We start from the raw sequence: 25003 nt of genomic DNA, 5'->3' as shown, positions 1-25003 counted from the left end.
TTTACCTTCTTTTCCCCGTTTGTATTGAAGAATAAAAGCATGTGAAAAATAAATGCAGGCGAACTCAGCATTTAATATTCACTGATTTTCCCTCCCGATGCTGTTTTGTGTTTTTGTTTCTTATTTCTCTTATAGTTCTGTTCCTTTTGCTTAATAATTCTAATCCTCACGCTCCTACCCTGGAATGTATGAGTTAAAACTGGTCTTTGACAGTGTTTGAAATATAGCACTTACCTTATATCTCAGTGTTCCCCTCAACAATGTATGAGCAGATGGAATCCCGTAAATTTCAGCATATTTTGTACTATCTCTGTTAGGATACCCTTCCAAGTTCAGGCCTGGGAAGTAATCCATGGATGTGACAGAGTCAAGAAAAGAGACTCCCCCTGTCACATTCACAACCTGAGGAAGAGTAAAAAATAGCTGGGGTTCACAACAGCTTATTTCTTCTGGGTTTATCTGCATTACTTATGCAAACAAAACTAACAGAGCTTTGACAAATGTTAATGAAACCATGATCAATATTTAGCATGCTATTAGCCAAGCTGTTCCTCCTGAAATAACTTGCCAGGCTTTCCCCAGACTTCTAAACCCTAATCTGTAGGCAGAGACTGCCCTTTTGTTTCCCTGCCACTAATTACAGCACTGTTTGGCCAACAGCTTAAACATATTTCTAGCTAACTCTTACAGCTGAGTTAACCCATTTCTATTAATCTGTGTATCACCATAAGGTTGTGGCCTACCAGTAAATTTCTGGCTGGCGGCTGGCCTCTTTCTCCTTCGGCAGCTACATGGCATCTCTCTGATCTCGTCTACTTTCTCTCTGTATCTCTGTTCGGATTTCCCACCTGGCTTTACTCTACTAAGCCATTGGCAGAGACGGTTTCGTTAATAACCAGTGGTAATAAAACACATTCATAGCATACAGAGGGGAATCCCATGTCTCTAATACACTTTATTTTCTAAACAAAAGGCTTGTTTTCAATTGACTCTTGCCCCTGGTTAAAATAGTGTTATGCTGCATTAGGGATTTTTTGTTTGTTTGTTTTGCTTTACTTTTGTGTAAGTCAAAAGCGTCAAGTAAGCATTCAATGGCTTGTATGCTCTGACAGCAATGGCAATATTCTTGTCTTAATTTCATGTCTCTTTTAGTACTAGTGTTGCACTTTTCACTTACCCAACTATTGTTTATTGAATACCCATTAAATATGTGCCAGAGATGATGCAAATTGTAGACAGAATAAGAAAAATAACGAGTAGAATTCAATTCACATCTTCTGTTCACCCTGTGTTTACTGTAAAAACATTTGCTGAATGATCAGAAATCACCAGCAACTGTGTAGAGGCAGCAGAAGGAAGACCTCCCTTCACATCAGAGACAATGCCAAGACTACACAATGAAGCTCAAATACAACTTCTTTTTAGTGAGAAGCAAAATCCTGGTTCCCTAGAGCCGTGTATTCCTCCCCAGCATATATTCAAAGTGCAAGGAGGTGTTGCTTTGTGTTTAACTTTAAGTAAAGTATTACATTTTGCCTTAGAGCTGGAAGTCTGTGGTTGTCCTTGAGATAATGAAAAACATTCTGGAATGATAAAATTCGGGCTGAGGCTGCTGTCAAGCTGGACTTTGTCCTGCAGGAAACAATTTCACCCTGTTTCTAAAGCTGCACAAACTAAAACTGCAGGGGGCAGTTGCCAGGGTTCACAGGGATTTTTCCAAAAGAAGATGGGCTAAATGCAATGGTGCCCAGAATACATTTGTGGACGAGCTCACCTGTATTGAGGTGTAAGAGAGAAAATGGAAACTAATTTATACACAACCAAGGGTCCAGAAGGAGAGAGCTGCCTTATACACAGATGGGTGGAGAGAGAGCTTTTCAGTTGAAAAGACAGATCGCTTGCAGTATGCCTTCTAGAAACTCCCAGAAAGAATCCAAGAAATGTGACAGATGCTTTCCATTTAATGTGTTCAGAGCCCCTTCTTTAGACTGTATTGGACTTCTTCTAAGAGAATTCTAGTTTTCAAAACAACCTAATACAGAAGCCACAGGCTGGGTCTCTCTATACCCATTTCACTTCTGTAACCTGTAGCAATTCTAACGTTCTTCTTCAATTGAAGATCAAGACAATTTTTAAAGAAAAATTCTTGCCAGGCAAAATAGTAAAACCCTATAATCCCAGAGTTTAGGGGCCTGAGTCAGGAGTATTACTAAAAGTTCGAGGCTAGCCTAGACTATGTACTAAAACCCTATATAATAAGAAAAAGGAAACAAAAATATCAAATTAAAATAGATCAGCAAGTTTTATAAAATCAGATAGTTTAAACTGTCAGTGATTTACTTAGAGAAATTAACAGACAATGAATCTGATACAAAATAACAGTATGGTTATGAGGAACTAAGAGTTAGATTCCCTAATATGCAGACAGATAGGGAAAGAGACCACAGCCAGGTAATAGCAATTTGAACTTTCAAAATGTCTGTTTTTTCTTCTCCGGGATTCTGGCATCTCTATCACCCTCCTGATTTGAGACAAAATCCTGGAAGCTTAAAACCTGGTAAACATTTTTCCATGACTAGGCCCCCTCCTTAAGAAGAGACTGAATTAGGAACTGCTGGGGTCTCCCCTCCCCACCACACACACTTTGTAGAAGGCTCTTCTCTGTGCCTTGCTGTGTGTGTAGTTTCTCACCACTAATAAAAGCCTGTCTTCACCAGCTGATCCATTTGGTGTGTTTCAGATTTTCCCTGCTGCTATCTATTGCTCCTGAAATTTTTCCTGCCTTTTAATTATCTAACTGGCAAAGAAGATGAACCAATCAAGATCCCTCCACAGCAACACTTCTCACCATTTGATAAGTAGCTGGCAATCCCAGTGTCCTAGGTTCAAAAACAAGCCCCACCTAGTTCCGTGTTCTATTAAGAACTTTAAGGAAGACATTAAAATTTATCCATCCATTTAACAGAGGAAATGTGTTTCTCTCTGCTCAGACAATGCTTGTGCCCCAGACCAGCTCCCAGCAGAAGCACAACTCATCACATGTTGTGGTTGCAGAATTCTCTGAGGCCAGCTCTTTTTCACACACAAACATCACACAACCAATGAGAGAATCACAGACATATATCTTAGAATAAATACTCAAATAGTCAAATTAAGTAATGAACCAGCCTGCCTCCATCTTGGGCATGAAAGTCATCTAATAATAAGACATACTAGGTTCATTCCTATGTTTCTCAAGGATTGGGCTATGCCTTTAACCTTAACTGCAAATGGTTCTGTACTGCCTGTTCCAGGAAACAACTACCATGCTTTCGGTTCTAAAAATTATGACTATCTTGCAATTCTTTGTTTCAAAACGTTGTTATGACTTCCTGCTGTTATGACCTCCTTGCAATCATGTCTTTGTTTCATAAGATTGTTATATCTAACTTGTTGTGCTCTGCTCCTGCAACTCTGGCTATTTTGCCTGACAAATCCATTTAGAAACCCATTATCCCTGAGCTATAAAAGCATGGTCTACCTCATGTCTGTTAGAAGTATTCTTAAGTGGAGCCTCTCCACCTATGCAAATAATTCCAATTAGACCAGATTAGACCAGATCAAAGATGCCCACATTTAATAAATACAGCACTCCTGGGTGGCTGGGAGAACATGGTAAAGAGAAGGGAGAGACAGAAAGGGGGTACAGGCAAAACCCAAGAACACATTTTCCTTCTTCTGGCGCAAGCCTAAATAGCCTGTGGGAGGGGTCAGCACTTGGCAGTCTTCTCAGAGGTGACATCCAGAACAAGGTAACTCACAAGGGGAGGAGGCTTAAGATGGATGCCAGGGATTAGGGTGATGCTTCCAATCATCCCAGACTCCTTGGATATAGGGGTGTTAGAGGGCTGGGGTCTCACTTCCAATCAAACAATGTCTAATATTGGCCTCTTCAACCTCAACTTAGAGGGAGGTAGCCTATGTACATGAATAAAAAGAAATCTTACTTTATTTAATTTAACCATATTCATTTCTTTTTAAATCTTTGGGATTAATCAATCAACTAATTAGAAATTTAGCACAGTAAATGTACAGGCTGCCACCTCAGCCTTTTAACGTTTTATGTGCTTACTTTTAATCCATGTAATTGCACTTTTTTTTCAGAAATATAAACAGGCTGTCTGTCTATCTGAACCAATTGCTGGTGTACATTCTACTGTATCACATGAACATCTTTGTTTGACTTTATTTCTGGATCACTATTGTCAAAAGGATATTGACCCAGTACAGCATCAAAGGATCCTGATACAAGTACAGGATCCTTCAAAAGCCATGCTATGGTTATGGGCATGGGGAGCAATGAGTAACTAAAAGGGATTTTCTGAAAAGGAAGAGGGGCTTGCTTCCCACATGCATGGATCTCCCACTTTCCATGGTACTTTCCATGGGAAGTGTACCACCACCTATGAAGGATGGAACTAAGCAAAGACTAGTCACTGCCTTCAGACATTGGGAGGAAGTCGGATTTGCTAGGAGACAGAACAATACCAATGAACTGACAAGAACACAGGACGATGTGCTATGTTCTAATTCATAGGCTCTTTCTAATTACTAGAAGCGTTTCAGGCTTCAAATTCAAGCCAAAAGTAGGGAGGTCTCCATCATTATGGTTCTGTAAATTCTGTAAAGCTGGCTCTGTGGCTGAGGTGACAGGGGCAGAGAGGGTAGTGGCAGAGGGGACAAAGGGCAAGGATATGAGAGACTTTTTAAAGGAAGTTTAACAATCAAGACAGGAGAACAGAGTTATAGACTTGAATCACGGAAAATTCTTAGACACAGACAATCCAAGTACCTAAGTGACAGACACTCTGAGTTCAGACAAAAGAACAGTGAACAAAGGCTGGAGTGGCTAGGAAACTCTGCAAGAGGATATCTGAACAAGACCTTGAAAAAGTATCTTTTTTAGCAGAGAAAAGAGAAGCATCGTATTTTTCTCTTCAAATCTGCCAGTGTCAGAAAAATGTAAGAAATCCCTCCATTTTAGAAAAGAAGTTCAGGATGAAAGGGGTAGGGAGGACTTCAAACTCAACAAATACAACTTCTACTGCCAGAAATGACTTGCTGCTTTGCCTGGGCCCTCAGGAGCACTGAGTTATTTCCAAAACTAGTATTTGCTAATAAGTTGGCAGTTAGGCAGATCACAGTCTACATGGATTCACTAATTCACATAACAAGAAGGCTACAACGTGCCATACGCCAGTGGCGCCCGTCTTTAATTCAAGTACTCGGGAGGCAGAGGCAGGCAGATCTCTGTGAGCTCGAGGACAGCCTGGTCTACACAGTTAGTTCCAGGACAGCCAGAGCTATTGCACAGATAAATGCACAGATAAACCTGTATTTTAAAAAAGGAAAAAAAAAGAAAAGGAGAAAGAAAGCTGCAAAGTAGTTATTATCATTCTTTTTTTCAGACAAATATCCTGTGATAACAGGGATAGAGCGCAAAGCCAGGCTTCTGATGTTGATACCTTGCTTGTCCCTAAAGGTTTGTGTCACTGACTGACTCCAATTCTCTAATTCTTGTCTTTCTCATAATTTATATGACCTCCTGATCACAAACACGTCATGATCAATGGGAGCAGACATTTTTTCAGCCTTTGCGTATTACTCTATACCAAGCAAGAGCCAGAGAGATTGCTAAGGTGAAAAGGGGCTATTGATACACAAAGGGAGACAGGCTGAGGAAGTGTAATTGGGAGGATGTCAGGCATGGAATTCCCGTGCTCCCTCACACAGCAGTGCCTGGTGCCTGGTCTCTGGAGACACTGTGAAGGATGTCAACATGGGCACCAGAACCCAGAAGTGTCTTTCTCATCCTAAAGCATCCCTCTAAAATACCCTGCTTGACATAGCTGTAGTGTTTGACATAGCTTTGATTATCTGGTTACTAAGTCTTTTGTTCTGAAGTTTAGTTGCTTGCTAAACATCTCTTGGTGAGCTTTGAAAATTCTCCAAAGTCCAGCAAATTAAAATCTTCAGGAGCGAGGTTTAGGCATCCATTCTTTTCAAACTCTCATTATGATGCATTCAATGTGTCGCTACAACTGTGAGTCATGCTGATGTCACAGACATCAGTGACCAAGGCTGATAGAAACATTCACCTTGAATCATCGGAAATCCTGTCAAATACAGACTATGTGATTGCTAACTATACTCACCCTAAGTAAATGAACTCCTTCCTCTTAGCTAGTGGTAATTTTATACCTCCTAACAAATTTTTCCTTATTCCTCTCTCCCTAAATATTATCTGGAAAAGGAATTTTCAAATGATCTTACCAAAAAAAAAAAAAAAGAAGAATGTTTGAGGTAATCATTATGCTAATTGTACTGACATAATTCTTACATAAATAATTATTACATTGTATGCCATTCCTGCATATATCATTATAAAATTCAAAACAGTAAGAAAAAAACTTTAGTATGGGAAAATATTTAGACTCACAAATAAATTGAAAATATGAATATTAGAAAAAAATCTTTTTCATATAGCTCTGAATGCATTCCTTATCCTGAAGGGCCAAGACTGAAGCAAGGTAAAAGAGATGCCTAGGGTATCTGATTCACAAATGAACCCTCAATCTTAATACATTTTTCCCCAAATGTGAGTTTTCCTTACAGTTAGAAGCACAACATACACAGATGGTCAGCTGTAATGTTGATGCCTCCTCTGTCCCTTGCATTCTCTAACTGCAGGTATGGCTCATTCAACTTGTCTTCCTCCTTATAGCCATGCTCTAACATGAATGACAGTGCTCTTCCCCAGCTGATATTTTCCAGAGCACATTCTCTCCCTCTACACTCTGCTTCCCAGCCTCAATCTCTCCACATGGTAGGCAATTGAATTCTGGTCCGTAGTTCTGTGACAAATTATACTTTGGGGGAATTCTTCCTTGGTTTACAGTTATTTAATCCAGTTTCCAACTCCCCTAACAACAACAACAAAATGGAATCTGATAAAAGAAATGGCTTTGGAGGAGTTAAGAACATGACTCAGCTAATAAGGACGCTTGCTACCAAACTTGAGGATCTGAGTTTGAACCTACATAGTAGGAGAGAATCAGCTTTTGGAATACTCTCTGTAGACCAGGTTGGCCTTGAACTCACAGAGATCTACCTGATTCTGCTTTCCGAATGCTGGGATTGAAGATGTGCACCCTCATCTCTAGATGTGCACCATGGCTCACACGGTTATGGATGTTTGTGCACACATATACATACAATAATAAATTAACGTAAAAACAATTTTAATAGCTTTGTAGTTTGTTGAAACCAGGTGATGGCCTAAATCATCCTCTCCATGCCTTAATCTTATTATCATAAAATAGTAAAAGTAATACTAATAATGGTGTTAGATAGCAAACAGGGAAGAACTGTTAGTTTTATTCTCTAAAGGACCAAACCTCCCATGCAAAGGGGCACTTTGTAGCCATGCATTCTGGGAAATCAGGAAAGTCAGCCAGTCAATATGACAATGCCTGGTGCCAGTTTCAAAGTATTGCTCAGTTTGTGTCATACTGAAATTACTTGAACAAATAACATTTACATAGGCAAAGAAGATAAGAAACTCGTTTGCAGAAGCAGCCAAGAAGGAAGAATGAACACTGTTTGGGCTGGAAACAATCAAGGTGACCTCATTAAATGGATGGAACAGAATAATAAACACTGGGGGACAGCAGAGGAGACAAGAGAGAGCAGGTAGCTGCCACCAGACAGCACTGCTATGGTGTGGGGGGAGGGCTCAGAGTCCCCCAGTCACTGCCGCAGGCTTTTATCGCTGCGTCCATGACGCTCCTTTACCTTCCCATTGAGCAGATAGCTAGCAGGCTGCATAATGTTCATCAAGACTCCCACTGGACTCCAGCTGAATTTGTATCGCAATGGATTGTCTGAATATTCAGGGGCTGGGAGGCCGCCGCAGTAGGAAACATAAGACTCAATCTATAAATAAGGAATAAATAAGGTAGAATCAATAATATTAAGAAGAATTTTTATTTTTCAGTTAGGGTTAATGATAGCAATTATTATGTTTTTATCATTGTTTATGCTTTGAAGTTATTGAGGCTTTTAAATATATATCCTCAAAGACAACTACTTAACAAGAACTACACACATATATATGAAAGTGTATATATATAATATATGCAAAAATATAAATTATATATAATATATAAAACTCCACTAGACATAATGGCTAAAATTTTGTTCATTTAAAAATTCCACTATTAGAACTGGAGAAATGGGTCAGGAGTTAAGAGTGCTTGCTGTTCTTGCAGAGGACCAAATTTGGGCAACTTACAACTTCCTGTAACTCCAGCCAGCCTCAGAGACTCTAACACCCTCTTCTGACCTCTGAGGGCATCCACATATATGTGTATACATACATGCAAGCATGTGTGTGTGTGCATAAATGAAAGACAAAGCTTTAAAATAAATAAAATTCAACCATTAACTCACTTTTTCTTGGCTTGTTCCTACAACTTTTACATTAAAAAATAGATACATATGTGTATATATACATATATATGTCTGTGTCTATGCCAAAAATTAAAGCACTTAATTTGAGTGACTATATCTACATATATAGTAATTCTGTCATATATAAATGTTTCATAATCAACAGACTGATATTCCAATTTTTTTCTCACTTTTAAATGTCAAGCATCAAAAAAATCTATACCAAAGACAAAAATCTTTATTAAACAAGGATGTTACGGTAACGTCTCTCTAACACTCAGTTACAAAGAAAGCTCAAGTTGTTTACACTGCAAATGTATCTGTAGATGCTGCAGTTTTCGCACTTCCTAGTCAAAGGATGAGCTGTAGTACAGAAGACCACTAATGAGAAGCAAAGGAAGATCCCATCTCTGCTGAGGAAGCTTGATCTTCACTGCTTTCCTAAGTGGAATTCTGCATCGGAACTGTGCTCACCGTGGCTCCCAGCTCTTTGGCCTTATCAATTGTTTCCATTGCCAGCATGTGGTCAAGACCAGGATCTAATCCCAATTCACCAATGACTGTGATGCCAGCGTCATCCACACTGCCACAGGTGGAAAAGAAGGAAATAAAAAAGTCAGACATAAACAAGGAACACAGCCACTGGAGGCACCTTCCCGGAAGTGGAGACTCACCTCTTTTCCAGTTCTTTCATGGCTGGTGTGATGTAGCTTGCGGTGATCATGTTGACTCTGTTTGAGATGCATGCCTTGGCCACAACAGGATGCAACACATAAGGCAACAAGCTTAAAACAGAGGGAGAAGGGATTCAGAAGCTTTGGATCCCAACCCTCTCTCCCTTCCAGGATGTTTGAACTGTACTACAGATTAGTTCTGAGAAACTGCCCAAATTTAGCAATTCTCTCAGCAATGACCAAGGTCTTCTGAACTGCAGAACATATTCATCCTGCCACATAACAATCTTTACTAATCCTTTCTATACTTTTTAATTTTTATAGCTATTTATTATGTGCATGTATGTACATAGGGACCACATGAACAACACAAATATCTTATGATCAAGATATTTTATTTCTAGCTTTGTATCACAGAGTGTACATACACCTGCCAAAAGACAAATACTAAGTGTACAGCATAACAGCCAAAATCAAAAAGAACTAAATTCTATCAACAACATAACAGCCAAAATCAAAAGCAACTAAATTCTATCAAAGTCACAGTATGTTAATGGTATACTCACACAGTAGGGCATACACAGTCAGTTCTCATAATTACAATATCAAATGCATGAAGGCTGTCATGAACAAGGGCATACTGAATGAATCAACTATACAAACTTGAAAACATGCAAAGTCTCATCTAGTTGTTAGAAGAACAGTGTTTACTCTAAGGGATAGAGACAATAACAACAAAAGGTTAATAAGAGGTCTTGTGGGATATTATCAATATTGTTTCTTGACATGAATAGTGGTTATAAATTTTGTTAACTTTGTAGGTATTTGTTGAGCAACATAATTGTTTTTATCCCTGTGTGTGTGTGTGTGTGTGTGTGTGTGAGAGAGAGAGAGAGAGAGAGAGAGAGAGAGAGAGAGAATATTTTTAATTAGCCCAAGCTGGCCTCAAATTTTCAATCTTTAGCTTCAAGCAAGTAAACATGCTCTAGGAATATGGGAATGTACTAACACACCCATACATCTTTATACTTTCTATATTTTCATACATATGTTCTTCAGTTAAATGTTTATGAGAAAGGTAAAGACATAAGAGGGAAGGGAAAGGGGGAAAGAAAGGCAGAGAGAATTTATAGAAGATAAATGCAATAAAGCACACTCAGGACTTTCTTTTGCCAAATACCTGATAACAAGGTCATGTGATGCTACCAAGGATTGCAGCTTCTCTTCTTGTTTACCAATGTTCACGCTAACAGGGTTAATATTGTATTTCTTGCTTAACTGTTGCACTTGGTTTGTCATGTCAGAGCCTATTTTGAGAACACAAAAGTACATTTTTTTAGATTTCCTCCCTTTAGACACATTTTCCTATCTCCACAAAATAGTTTTTCAAAACTCAGAGATAAAAGTCAGCTAAAATTCAGATTCAACATGCAATGAAGTTAGTTATCTTCTTTTTTAAAAAAGGAATTAAGACCTATTTACCTACTGTTATTTCTATATTGTTGTCTCTTGACAGATATTCTAAAACAGGCCCAGACACATAGCCAGACCCAAGCACCAACACCTTCTTCTTGGTACTCATTGAAAGGGATTGAATGCGTTCTCTGTTTAAAAAGACAAAAGATGGGAGTAATTAAAATTTCTTTTAAATAACAGAAGTTTTATATCCCCAAATTATACACAACCTTAGATGACGAGGCAACAAAATCTCCCTGCATCACTTACAGTAGAAACTCCAACAGGAAGGCCTTCGGCCAATGCTTTTCATTATTTGCTTTAGATCTACTGTATGATAGACCCTGACATCTGAGATGTCCAGTGTCTACCAAATTCCATGAATTCCGAGGGCCAGAATGAGAACTGGGCTGTTTTCTCCTCTGCTACTTACAACTGAGAAGCTGAGGAACTTGTTTCATTCTTTCTCCTCCCAGACTTGCTTACTCAATACTATGCTGAGTCTCGGTGCTGGAAACCGTATTTTCTTTTCACAGCAGTCCAAGGAAAAACAGCTTCCTTGATCGATCTATTAACTACATCAAAAACTGTCTTGTCAAGTATCTTTCAACTAATGTAAGAAATTAAGACTAGAAAGGACTTGAATTCTTGAACCGTTGATTCTGTTAAAAGTAAACAAGTGTGAATATAAGATGCCCCCACTACTCTTGATTCATGCATATGACTGATAAGATTTCTGTTACCCACTACCACCATCCCATTTAATCTCTGAGAGAACCACCGCTATCTGCTTATTAGATAGTCTTTCCAGTAGTACCTAATATGATTTGTATAAATGAGTCATTTTGATGCATAAATATAAAATGTTCGAAGCATATTTTTAGAAATTCACTCAGATTTGACATCAACAATGACCCTATATCACAAATTCCAAGTTACTAATCACTGCACTAAGCAATGGAAAGTATCCACAAATAAGTTAACAATCAAAATAAAGTAAATTCCCTTCCCAGATCTCTATTATCAGATTCCTGGTGTAAGAATACATTAGGGAGTGGAAATAGAAAGTTCCAGCAACTGCAGCCAATCAGAGCAGGTGCCCCCGGAAATCTGGTGTATAAACTAAGGAAATGGCTGACCGGTTGACACATCATTACTATCACAGTAAGACATCATCAGGTAATAAGAATAAACAGAATTGGAAATAACAAGCAAACAAGAAGACTTCTCTATAAGAAACTCTCCTACAGAACTATAGAGGTAATTTGATTTTAGAAGGAAAAATACTCAGTGTTTTATTCTAGAAGATACCATTGCCACATTAGATTCAGCAGTTTTGAGCAAACCAACACATGCAAGAGAAGCACATGGATGGGGAACCCTGATCCTGGCAGGTCTCTTTATCTCTTGTGGCAAGAACCACTGAAAAGAAGGAAAGGTAGCTGTGCTATTGGGTTTGTGTTTTCCCTCTGTGGTTTCACCCAGTTTGTGCGTTACTTTGTAAAATGTGAAGAGACCAGCAAAGTAGATGAGATCAAGTGCAATCTGTGGGAGAAACAAGAATATTTCAAATATCAGTGTTTCCAGACTCTGGACGGGAATGTCAGTTAAGGAAGTAGAGCGCTGGCTGAGCCCTTAGTAGATTCCTGGGCTATTTTAGGCAGCTTTCTCCTCTCAACATTTTCCTACTGCACTGTCTCTATTTATGTCTATTCATGGTCTCACTTTACCAAACATTATACTGAACAAAAGAAAGTCCAAACCTTCAACGAAACCCCAGAAGAAAGTGCCACAGGAAGGGTTAATATGCTCATTTCCTTTGAAAAAAGTAATTTATAAATCACAATGTGTGAACTGAAGTGAAGACACAAAGGAACGCAATAGCACATGGTTCTGCTTCTCCTCAGGTACAGGCCAGACCCCCTCAGATGTTAATGGCTGTGAGGATGCTCTTCAAAGAAAAAGAACTCACATAGGCTTCAGCTAGTTGCTTACTTTGGGTTTCTAACACTGTCAACCTTCACATGCTATATAAATCTAGCATTAATAACTATCACTGAAACCTTTACTCACACTCATCAAACCCAAGGCAAGAATAAATTACTTACCTGCTTTCTCGGAGTTTCTGGATATATTTGTATTTGTCAGTCAATATACCATTGGATGTAATCACTGCCTAGACATGTATACATAAGACATTTCTTTAGTATCCAACATTCTAGTCCTAGAAACATGGCTGACAGAAGAGACAAAACAACAGAAATACGAGAGAGGGAGGAGAAGAGAATGGAAAGGAGGGAGACATAAGAGAGAGGGCTGGGGAAGGGAGGAGCATTGTGGAACAATTTTTTTGTACATTGTGACTATATATTACTCTCATTGGCTAATAAAGAGCTGACTGCCTATAGCTGGGTAGAAGGAGGTTAGGCAGAAAAATCAGACCAAGAGGATCCTGGGAGGAAGAATGGCGGAGTAAGAAGAGTCGCCAGACAGCCAGACACACAAAATGGGATAGAGGTAAATGCCACAAGTCTCGGGGCAGCACATAGGTGAATAGAAATGGGTAAATTTAAAGAAAACTCAATCATACCACAGGGATACTTGTTCAACAATGCTCATAGCACCATTATTTGGAATAGCCAGAACCTGTAAACAACCTAGATGCCCCTCAATTGAAGAATGGATAAAGAAAATGTGGTACAATTACACAATGGAGTATTCCTTAGCTGTGAAAAACAATGACATAATGAAATTTGTAGGAAAATTGATGGAACTAGAAAAAATCATCCTGAATGGGGTAACCCAGACTCAAAAAGACCAACACAGTATTGTCTCACTCCTAAGTGGATAAGAGGTGCAAAGCAAAGAATTACCAGCCTACAGTCCACAGATCCAGGCAAGCTAGGGAACAAGGAAACACATGGATCTCTCAGGGAAGGGGAATTAGATGAGATCTCCTGGGTAAACTGGGAACAAGGAGGGATAGTAAAGGGGAGGGAATGGAGGATGAGAAAATGAGGGAATGGGATGGTTGAGGGGGAAGAAGGACAGAGTGCGAGAGCAACAAAAGAGAGATCTTGATAGAGAGAGCCACCATGGGATTAGGGAGAAAACTGGTGCTAGGGAAAGTCTCAAGAATCCACAAAGATGACCCTCGTTAAGACTCTTAGCAATAGTGGAGAGGGAGCCTGATCTGGCTTTCCCCTGTAATCAGATTGGTGAATACCCCAACTATCATGATACAGTCTTTATCCAGCAACTAATGGAATCATATGCAGAGATCCACAACCAAGCACCAGGAGGAAATCCAGGAATCCAAAGAGAGGGAGGAGGAAATATACAAGCAAGGAAGGTCAAGATCATGCCAGAGACAGTTGAATCACAGTCATGGAAACTCAGAACTCTAGACCCACAGCTGTGGAGCCTCCATGAGACTGAACTAGGCCCTCCATATATGGGAGACAGTGATGGAGCTTGGACTATCTGTGAAGCAACTGGCAGTAGAACCAGATCTATCCCTGATCCATGAGCTAGCTTATTTGAGCTCATTCTCTATGGTGGGATGCCATGTTCAGCCTTAATGCAGGGGAAGGGGCTTGGTCCTGCCCCAACTTAAGTTCCAGACTTTTTTGACTCCGTATGGGAGCCATTACCTGTTGGGAGGAGTGGGTGGGGGGATGGGTTTTGGGGGGAGGTAAAGAGAGGGGCAAGAGGAGGGGTCGGGGGGAGGACTGTGGATGGAATGTAAAATGAAATTTAAAAATAAATTAAAATAAAAGGGAAATGGGTTAAGTTGTAAGAACCAGTAAGTAATAAGCCTGAGATATTGGCTGAGCATTTATAATGCATATTAAGTCCTGAGTGAATATTTTGGAACTGGCAGTTGGGACAGGAAAACTCTGCCTACAGAGGAAAAAGAATGAATACACAAAGAAAAGGGGAGAATGAAAGATTATAGAAAAGGCTACATTCACAGGAAGTTTTTGTAACTTACATCTCGAACCACTGGAGAGAAGTTCTGGCTTTCGAGGGGCTGCGACGCATCTGATAGCAACTGCAACGACAGAGAATGGGGAGAGATGAACGAAGCTCAGGAGCAGCTCGATTGCATTTTATAAACACAACAAAGTTTTTCTTAAAGAAAAAAATTTTCTGAATACTACTAAATATAAATAATTGGTCATAAAAATCTGTAGATAATTCTGTATCCAGGAATATAGTGCTTCAAGGCAAGGTCCAATTTTAAAACTCAGATTTGATTCTAATCATCTCTGCTTGCTAAGAACACACAAAAACTCTTTCACAAGCAATCAGAGGTATTATATTGAATGTGTTTCAAATTCCTCAAGTATTAAAGTCATAATCTGCTTTCTGAGTACCTCTGTCCCACCCCTAAGTTTAAACTGTTCCGTGAGTAGTCAAGCTCACCAACCTCATAAGCAGACGTCACCCTTTGGCCAAATTTAGTTCTGTGGGACCACACATTTCAAACTCTTAGGGATGAGTTTGAACAAATAGAGTTAAAAATGACACCTATAAACTGTCCATTTTCTTGAAGATTGAGTCAGATAGACATTGACAGAAGTTCTCTCTCTCTCTCTCTCTCTCTCTCTCTCTCTTTCTGTTGCAGGGTCTCCCTGTATAGCCCAGGCTGGCCTTGAACTCACAGAGATCTGCCCGCCTCTGCCTTGTATATGCTGGAATTAAAGCTGTGATCAGCCTGGGTCACATCTCTCATATTAACACCCGAGAAGCCTTCTCCCGTTCCCAAGACCCAGAACTCTTATTCCCAAGTAACAGAGTATCAGTCAGGACTGTTACCTCAGATATTCAAAGACGAAACAGTGACTGTCTTTCTCTCCCATTCCTAGGCTGAGGTCTAGAACAGTTACCCAAATAAACAAAACTTACAGAGGAGATGCTAGAAACAGAATGTAAACTTGTTTTTCTATGCCTGAAGCAGATAATCAACAAATATCTATTGAATCCCAGGGGGGAAAAAAAACTTCCTTATAATTCCAAAGCCTGTGCCCTGTAATACCATAGAGTCTGTACAGACTTTAAGTAAATAGTTAAAAACAAACAAAAGTACAGTAAAATAACCCCTAGTGACATTCTGCTACACTCATAGATCATTGCCTTACTCAGCCATCATCAGAGAAGCTTCCTCTCGCAGCAAACATAAACAAACACAGAGAGCCACAACCAGATATTATGCAGAGTGAGATACCTTGGAACTTTCAGCCCTAACTAGAATATTTTCATCAAATCCTCCCCCACAAGGTTCAGGGAGCCCTGTAGAAGAGGAGGCAGAAAGAGTATAAGAACCAGAGGGGATGAAGGACATCAAAAAAACAAAGCTCTCTATACCAACATGACCAATGCACGTATGAACTTGCACAGGGCCTGCATGATTCTGCACCAGATCCACTGTGTATATAATATGGCTTCCAGTTTAATCTTTTTATGGGATTCTTGAGTGTGCAAATGAGTAGGTTTCTTTTCCTTGTGCCTTCTTTTCGGCTCTTTGCTTTCTGTTTCTTTCATCAAATTCTGACATGTTATTTTGCTTTCTCTTATTTCACCATTTTCTTGTCCCATAGAAGCCTGTTTTCTGATGAGAGAGAGAGAGGCAGTGGAGCCAGATGGGAAGGGAGGTGGAGAGGAACCGGAAGGAGTCAAGGGAAGGAAACCATAATTAGAACATTTTATGAGAGGGGGAAAAAGTCTGCTTTCAAGAAAAAAAATGATTAAAAAAAAGTCAAAATTAAGGGGAAATATGGTATTACATAAACTCTAAAATAGTTCTTGCTACAGTTTGTAAGTAAAAGTTCCCCTCGGCTCATGTGTCTGAGCACTTGGTCTTCAGCTGGGAGTGCTGTTTGTTTTGGAAGAGTGTGGAGCTTTTGGGGACTGAAGAAAAGTGGGCTACTGAGGGGAGACCTTGAGGTCTGCAGTTCATCTTTGTTTTTTGTCCTCTCTCCACTTCCTGTTCTTCCCAAATATGTTCAAGCCATCCCATGCTCACTACTGAGGGTCATTCTTTCTGCCTTGTTCTAAAATAAACTTTTCTTCTCTTAGTTGCTTCTTATCAGGTATCTAATCACAGCAATGAGAAAAACTATCCAGAAAATTGGTACAAAGAAGCGGGGCGATTGCTATGATAAACTGGACCATACGAGCCTCAGTCCTTTGAAGCAAGTGTATTAGAAAAACATGGAAGAGTATGGAGACCTGTTAGCTAAAGGAGCCCTCAAATATCCACTAGTAAACATTATTTTGAGTGAGGTAATCCAGACACAGAAAGACATTTATCACATGTACTCACTCATAAGTGGTTTTTAAACATAAAGCAAAGAAAACCAGCCTACAAATCACAATCCCAGAGAACTTAGACAACAATGAGGACCCCAAGAGAGACTTACATAGATCTAGTCTACATGGGAAGTAGAAAAAGACAAGATCTCCTGAGTAATTTTGGAGCATGGGGACCTACGGGGAGGGTTGAAGGGGAGGGGACAGGCAGGGAGGGGAGCAGAGAAAAATGTAGAGCTCAATAAAAAATAAAAAGAATAAAATTAAAAAAATACATTAGCAAAACTAACAGACCATTCTGATGAGAACTGGAAAGACCAAACTGTCAATGGGAGGCTTATTGTAAAGTCTGGGACCATGGGTATTCAGACAGAAACAGGGCTCCATCAGGAACTAGACCAGAATCCATTTGTGTTACATTCTGGGAAAGTATTCGGCTGCTCAGGCTCATGTCCAAAAAAACTGAGACCAGATCCAAATGTGGTGGAGTAGGGACGAGAAAGATGGCTCAGCAGTTCAGAGCACTTGTTTCTCTTGCAGAAGACAAATCTTGGTCCTTAGAACCCACATGGGGGCTCACAATGGTCTATAACTCTAGTTCCAGGGGATATGTCATCCTTTTCTGGCCTCCATGGGTACCAGGCATATGGTACACATGGATACATGTTGACACTTACTCACATACAATTAAACAATTATTTTTAAAAATTAAGTAATAGACTAATTTGTTGAGTGGAAAAATTTGAAGATGGTGTAGCATTCAGAATATGGTAATGGCTACTACCGTGTTTGCCATATTTGTGAGAGGGAGCAAATGTGGACAATAAGTTCAAGCGCTAGGACCCACTCAAAGGTGAGAGAATGGATTATACACACAGGCAATACCACATGCATATCCACATACCTCTTCTCTCTCTCTCTCTCTCTCTCTCTCTCTCTCTCTCTCTCTCTCTTTCACACACACACACACACTAAAAATTTAAAATTAATCTATAGAATATACCAATTAAACAGAATAAAAACAAATGTAGTAGCAAGACATGATAAAGTACTAGATTAAGCTCATTCATAAATACAGATTTAATAATCCCAAATAAGATAAAGCAATGTATAAACTCAATAGCAGTTAATGGGCAATATGAACACAAGCATGTATGAATGCGTACACACAAACACACAACACAGAGATATGTCAGAATAGCTCTTTATAGTATAATTGTTAGTAATAGCTACAAGCAGAAAACTAACTGAACATCAACTAACAGTTAAATAAACAGATGTTGACATAGCCACTAGTAACCTGATTTTGATCATAAATAAAAGATTATTATAGCCAGATGAGTTTATTGAATGAATGTAAAGATGGTTTGATTTGAAAAATCAGTTGACAGAATTATCACATTAGCAAAACAAAACCATATAATCTTGATGAATGCAAAATATATAAAATACAACCATTATAATAGTTCAAAATCTTTAATATAAAATAATTCATGAAAACTTCACAGTAAAGTCAGACTTGCTGGTGAAACCATTCACTGGAGAGTGGGTGAAATAAATGTAGGATTAGACGGGGAGAGAAAGGCTATAAAATACAGTCTTCTATAAAATGCAGATATGACAACCATGAACTCACAGTAGCTGACTGTGTGTACTGTCCCCTCTTGACAGTCAGCTACATAGGGGGAGGATTCACGGAACTACAGGATATACTGTGCTAACAGCCAACCAATTCTGGTCGTTAGGGGAGGCATGGTATCCATGCGTGTGCCTACTGGTCATCAGACCAAATTCTAATGGTTAGTTCCACCTTATGATCACACAGAAAGCTCTGATTAAACTCTGAAGAACTCTAAACAAAACCAAGTGAATGAATAGGGAGAAGAGATGCGGTGGGACTAGAGGAGGTGGGAGGTGCATAGGAGAAGCAGGAGGGAGAGTAACCAGAAAGCAGTATATGTATAAAACTTAATATGTATAAAACATAAAAGAACAAAATTTACTAACAAAGAATAAATTTAAAGATAGAAAGGCACAAAGTTGCTTATTCTTATTTTTCACCAAAAAAAAAAAAAAAAAAGCACCAATAACTTTCAAAATTGTTCAGGGTTAGAAGTCAGAAGAGCAGGTATGGAACCTTTGAAAGGAAGGATGAGGAGAGTTCCTGGGGAGAAAAGTGGGGGTATAGGGATGCTAACATTGTCTGATTTAGAATACACAAAAACTGTACAAGATCACAGTAGTCAGAATGCTAGTATGGATGGAGGAAGGGTTCATAAAGCCGTGTTCCTAGGTGCTATTGGTAGTTGATGTTTGCGGATGGAGGCATAGTCATTTTTCTTATGGGTTGGGGTCACTGGTAAGGTACCCATACTTTAGTAAATGGCTCCTGACTCAATACATACGGCATTACTAATAGGCCTCCAGAGGTTATTTTTTAGATATTAATTAGGAAGGGAGATATAATACAGGCTTCAGGGCAGTGTTGGAGGTGGGGTAGATAAAATCAAAATGTGTTGTATATATTTTTAAGAGAAATATTAATAGTTACATCTATCCACATAATTAATCAATATTCAACAAGGTAAGAACTGGGCTAAAGTACATATTTTTGCATTGAAAAGAATGACAAAGCCAGGGATCTGCCAATACTTCCGGTTATCCCAATGTTCTGCTGGAGACAAGGTGATTCAATCCACTTGTTAGTACCAGACAGTTTCATGTAAGATGTAGGAATCTTACAATTTCTCCTTTAAATACTAAGTGTGAACCCTAGACAAAGCTTAGGCAATGACAATAGTGCCTACAATAACAATAATAGCATGAGGGTTCAGAAAGGGAAGAATAGCAACTCTGCAGAAGCATCAAACTGGAAGAGCATCTACAGGAAGAGCTGCCTCCCATTTTTCGTATTGCTTTGAGGAAAAGCCATGGGTGATGCTCTAGTTTCATTTTGCCAATGTCATAAACTACACTGACCAAAGCAACTTACTGAAGGAAAGAATTCATTCTCGCTTACCAGTTATAGTCTTTCATTGAAGGAAGTGTAGGCAGGAACTCAAAGAAGAAACCATAAAGGAATGCTTTGTGCTGTCTTTCTCACTTAACTAGCTTTTACCTATGGCCCAGGACCACCTGCCCATGCAATGATGCTGGATCCTTCTACATCAAGTAATAATCAAGATGACCTCCCACAGAATCCATAGAAGAGCCTGATCTATACAATTCAATTAAGGTTGTTCCACTCAGACGACTCCAGGCTGTATCAAATTGTGGAAAGGTAAAGAAGTAATGGAAGTAAAGAGGTGCTGGAAATGTATCAAGCCTAGAGGAACCAGACTCCAGTGTGCTGGGGGTTTAAAAATGGCAGATTCAGAGAAAGTGAGGTCAGCCCTTGTGCAAGTCTCTTCTGTCTCATGACCCCCAAACTGGGCATATTCAGACCAGAGTACATTAAATGTTCAAGTAGATATAAAAGATCCAAATTCCTGTTTAATCTAACTTTTTCCATAGATGAGATGTAATTTTTAATAAGAGTCTAAACAAGTTGAGTCTAAATCTGCTTCGAAAAAGGTTCACCATTTCTCACAGTAACATCACAGTCCAGAATCCCTATATGCTATATACAATATAACATTTATATCATCCAAACACAGTGAAATCTACAACCTATTCTCAGAGGCAGAGACAATTCCCAAACTTTAATCCTAAATTTTCCCAGAGTGTTGGAAGGAAAAGAGACAGCAGTGTTCCCCTTGTTTGCAGTTTTGCTTCCCATGGTTTTGGTTACTCAGTCAATTATGGTATGAAAACAGTCAATAGAAATTCCTGAAGTAAACTATTCATGAGTTTCAAGTTATATGTCCTTCTGAGTAGCAGATGCAACTCTGTTTTGTCTGCTGCATATTGCTTGACCAGTATATCCATACTGTATATGCTATCCAATCACATCACTTAGAAGCCATCTTGGTTCTCAAATTAGCTGTGGTGGTATTTCAGTCCTGGACTCTACATCTTTCTCCTCACTTTCTTTCATCACAAAGACTTTTTTTTATTGAATTATCAACACAAGAGCAAGAAGTGTATGCAATGCACAGAACATTTTGAAGGTGAGAGACTTCGTTAACATAAAATTTACAGGATTTTTTTACATAAATTTTACCATTTTTCTATTTCATAATATTGCACCTTGTTTATAAATTAAACTTTATCATAAATATGCTGGTATAGGGAAGATATACATGTAGGCTCTAATACTACCCATAGTTTCAGACGTTAACTGAAGGGGTCTCAAAATGTAAGAGAAACTAACAAGCATTACAATATGGCTTTTATAGCTATGATCCTTGTGATAAAGAAAAGTACACTTATAATAATGCAAGCATGGCCCTATACTATAGCCATACTGATGAATATCTTGCATATCATCATAGAACCTTCATCTGGCGATGGATGGAGATAGAGACAGAGACCCACATTGGGGCACTGGACTGAGCTCCCAAGGTCCAAATGAGGAGCAGAAGGAGAGAGAACATGAGGAAGTCAGGGCCGCGAGGGGTGCACCCATCCACTGAGACAGTGGGGCTGATCTAATGGGAACTCACCAAGGCCAACTGGACTGGGACTGATGGAGCATGTGATCAAACCGGACTCTCTGAACGTGGCTGACAGGGAAGGCTGACTGAGAAGCCAAGAACAATGGCACTAGGTTTTGATTCTACTCCATATACCGGCTTTGTGGGAACCTAGTCTGTTTGGATCCTCACCTTCCTAGACCTAGATGGAGGGGGGAGGACCTTGGACTTCCCACAGAGCAGGGAACCCTGTCTGCTCTTTGGACTGGAGAGGTAAGGGGAATGGGGGGGGAGTGGGAGGGAAATGGGAGGAGGTGAAAATTCATAATAATAATAATAACAATAATAATAATAATAAGTAATGCAAGCATGGGGCTGGGAGGTGTGGTGGCGCACACCTTTAATCCCAGCATTTGGGGGGCAGAGGCAGGTGGATCCTTGAGTTTAAGTCCAGCATGTACTACAAAGCAACGTCCAAGACAACTGGGGCTACACAGAGAAACTCTGTCTCTAAAAACCAATGAGGGTGGTGGTGGTGATGGTGATGATGATGAGATGATGATGAGATGATGATGATGATGGTGATGAAGATGGTGAAAACATAGAGATTCTCATCAGGGAAAGAGAAAACTACCAAAAAGGCAAATAACAACCACTCTCTCCCCAAAAGTCAGTTCTAGGAGCATAAATTAACATGAAATTAAAAAGTACACAGACAGGCTTGCTACTAGGACAGAAACTACAAAGACATTTGCAGATCTGAAGCATTATTCTGAATTTTGCAGGTCATCTGCACTCACACGCGTATACCCAGGCATGCATAAATACATACAATTGATTATAATGATGATAAATATTTCTTTAAAACAAGAAATCTAGCCAGCAGAGAAAAATGGCAAGGGAAAATGAACATAAAATACAGCTGGAGATATTTACTAATCCTTTTTTCCCTAGACATATGCCATGCAGGCACTGAGAGACATTTACATCTCTAGAATGCTTGGGAAACCATTAAAACTAAATACTACAACCACTCAGTTTTACAAACAAGATATCTGAGTCTCCAGTCTGGCTGATGCCTTGTCTCACCTGCCATTAGTACTCTCCTAGTGCCATTGCCTCCCTCAGAGCCAACTTCAAACACACTGCAGACTCAGAACCGCATTGGCACATTATAGAAAGTAGGAACCATCTCCCCTAAGCTGTCCTCTGACCTCCACAGGTGCATCATGGCATGAGCATCCTGCTGCATGGATATGTACAAATACAAACACATCAACAAATAAATAATAACTTTCCACAGTATTTTCTAATGTGCTCATCTTCTTATAACTCCTTGTTAACCCATTGGTTACATGTAGAAGACAACTTCAGATTAGATGTTTTGTTTCCACTTCACAGTGGGAGAGAAGTGGGGAATGCAGACACAAGAGCTGCTGTTCAGAAGTTTGGAATCTATGCCAGAGGTCAACTGCTGTTAGCAATAAAAAAAAAAGCAGGGCAAGATAAATACTGAGAGAAGGAAGAGTTTCTTTGGTAAAGGGAAAGGAATCTAGATTGCACCAAACTTCAGAATCAATCACAGGAGAAAAACACTATCTTATCATAAACTGTCACTGGACAAAACCCTAGAGGCTTGCATCCAGTAACATTATCTATAATTCTAGTTGTTCAGATCTATTAATTGCAGCACTGTAAAAATTCCCCCAGCATAAGTTGGTCTAGATAGCAAGGGATTGAATGATAAAGTAACTTTACCCTCCCTCCTCCAAGTCATAAACACCCTTAATAAAATGATATGTGATGAATGTATAATTGTGACTCTGAGCATGAAGTCAGTGATACCACAATTCCCATGAGACAATTAACAAACTTTGTAGAACAAAATGGTTCTGTAAGCATATTTGGGGAAGGGCTGGCGTCTCATTTGACAACAGATTTCTTAGACACAGGAGACCGGAACATTTTTAAGCTAACTCTACATTTCTACTTAAAGTCACAGAGTTGGCATGGAAGCTACCAACCCCCTTACCATTTCTTCAACATAAGGGTAAAGCATGTCTCCAAAATATTCCGTAGCCTCAATTGGAAGCTGTGCTGGTAAATTGTCAATGGAACACATCAGAATCCCAGAGCCTTCAACACTAGGAGAAGCAAGAAGCTTTATTGAGATGCACAAAGCATTACTAGAACATTGTACATTTTCCCAGGCTTTATCTCATTACAACATTGATTTCATTGCTACTTGAATATTTGTAGTCTTGAAAAATAAAGCATGTCACTATGAATAAGACTGATTTCCAAACAATGCCTTTTCTTTATTTGGCTACTCCTCTTCCATTTAAATATGATTATATGTATTTAAGCATTCAAACTTCAATGTTTTTCACTTTTTACTGTGTTTGCGTATGCACCTGCAAATTTTCACATCTTCATAAAGAAGTGAAATGCTGAGTACTTTAAACTAAGCTCATCGAGGTAATGAAGTTTTGGCAAACTCACCTGTCGTGAATAATATGCTGGTCTGCATCATACATGCAAAAGGGCCGCTCTATTGTAGTGCACTCAGTCATAAAGTCTATGGAGCCTCCTGTGTCTGCAGAAATGTCACATATTGCCACAAGTCTGAAAAAAAAACAAAGCAACACTCAGATGAGAGACTGGATTTCTCAAGCCTTCAGGAAGACTAAAAATGAATAAAAGTAAAATGTGCTTGAAACAAATTGCATTGTGGCTGCCAAATATTTTCTGGGCACTTAGGATCTTTGTCCTACAGTTCGGTCTTTGGAACACTGGGTTGTTCTAAGACACAGGGTTCTTTATTTTCTGAGAGAATAATGAAAAGCAGAAGGGAAGGAAGTAGAAAAGAAAGGCGGGGGAGAACCCCTTCTCTACAGAAACAAACATTTGACAGCAGACAGAATAAGGAGGCCTGGTTCACCATCTGTAAATAACTGTTCTAGACAGTACAGTTGCCTCTTCACGTCCGGGTTCCACATCCTTGGATCCAGCTGAGAGCTGAAAGCACTTGAGAAAGAATTGCCTCAATATTCTACACACACAAAAATTTCCTTCTCATTATTATTATCTAAATGATATAGCACAATTATTTGTGCAGTACTCCCGAGAAACAATTTTATTAGCATATGTCCACTGTACAAATAGGTTTTATTGTAACTTTTCCATACATTGTATATGACTTAACTAGTTATACACATGTATTTCTTTTCTTTCTAACTTCTTTTCCATTGGTGGGCACTGAACCTAGAACTTTAAGCACTTTAACCTATCATTCTCTCTCTCTCTCTCTCTCTCTCTCTCTCTCTCTCTCTCTCTCCCTCCCTCTCTTGAAATCAAGGTATCACTAAGTTGCACAATTTGGCCATAAAGTCTCTCTATCCAAGACAGACTTTACACTTACAATCTTCCTTCTTCACACTCACATATATCTATCAATATCACAGACTAGCACCAGCAGAGCCAACTGACTGTACT

The 25003-nt window shown here is 39.3% G+C and overlaps 1 protein-coding gene across 2 annotated transcripts in view; it reads right to left on the bottom strand.

The window, feature by feature from the left end:
* The window catches only part of Aass (aminoadipate-semialdehyde synthase), a 61997-nt gene that overhangs the window by 9877 nt on the left and 27117 nt on the right, over nucleotides 1-25003 (bottom strand). For both annotated transcript variants that reach the window (XM_057788229.1, XM_057788230.1), the window contains 10 exons: nucleotides 24011-24133; nucleotides 23541-23652; nucleotides 14614-14673; nucleotides 12728-12795; nucleotides 10647-10768; nucleotides 10345-10471; nucleotides 9165-9275; nucleotides 8965-9073; nucleotides 7834-7974; nucleotides 235-402 (listed from right to left, as the gene is read on the bottom strand). In XM_057788229.1, coding sequence (XP_057644212.1) covers nucleotides 235-402; nucleotides 7834-7974; nucleotides 8965-9073; nucleotides 9165-9275; nucleotides 10345-10471; nucleotides 10647-10768; nucleotides 12728-12795; nucleotides 14614-14673; nucleotides 23541-23652; nucleotides 24011-24133 — 1141 coding nt within the window. The remainder of the gene's footprint in view (nucleotides 1-234; nucleotides 403-7833; nucleotides 7975-8964; nucleotides 9074-9164; nucleotides 9276-10344; nucleotides 10472-10646; nucleotides 10769-12727; nucleotides 12796-14613; nucleotides 14674-23540; nucleotides 23653-24010; nucleotides 24134-25003) is intronic.

The sequence above is a fragment of the Chionomys nivalis genome, chromosome 1 (assembly GCF_950005125.1).
Source record: "Chionomys nivalis chromosome 1, mChiNiv1.1, whole genome shotgun sequence".
Taxonomy (NCBI): Eukaryota; Metazoa; Chordata; class Mammalia; order Rodentia; family Cricetidae; genus Chionomys; species Chionomys nivalis.
This window is presented reverse-complemented; position numbering and strand designations above follow the sequence as displayed.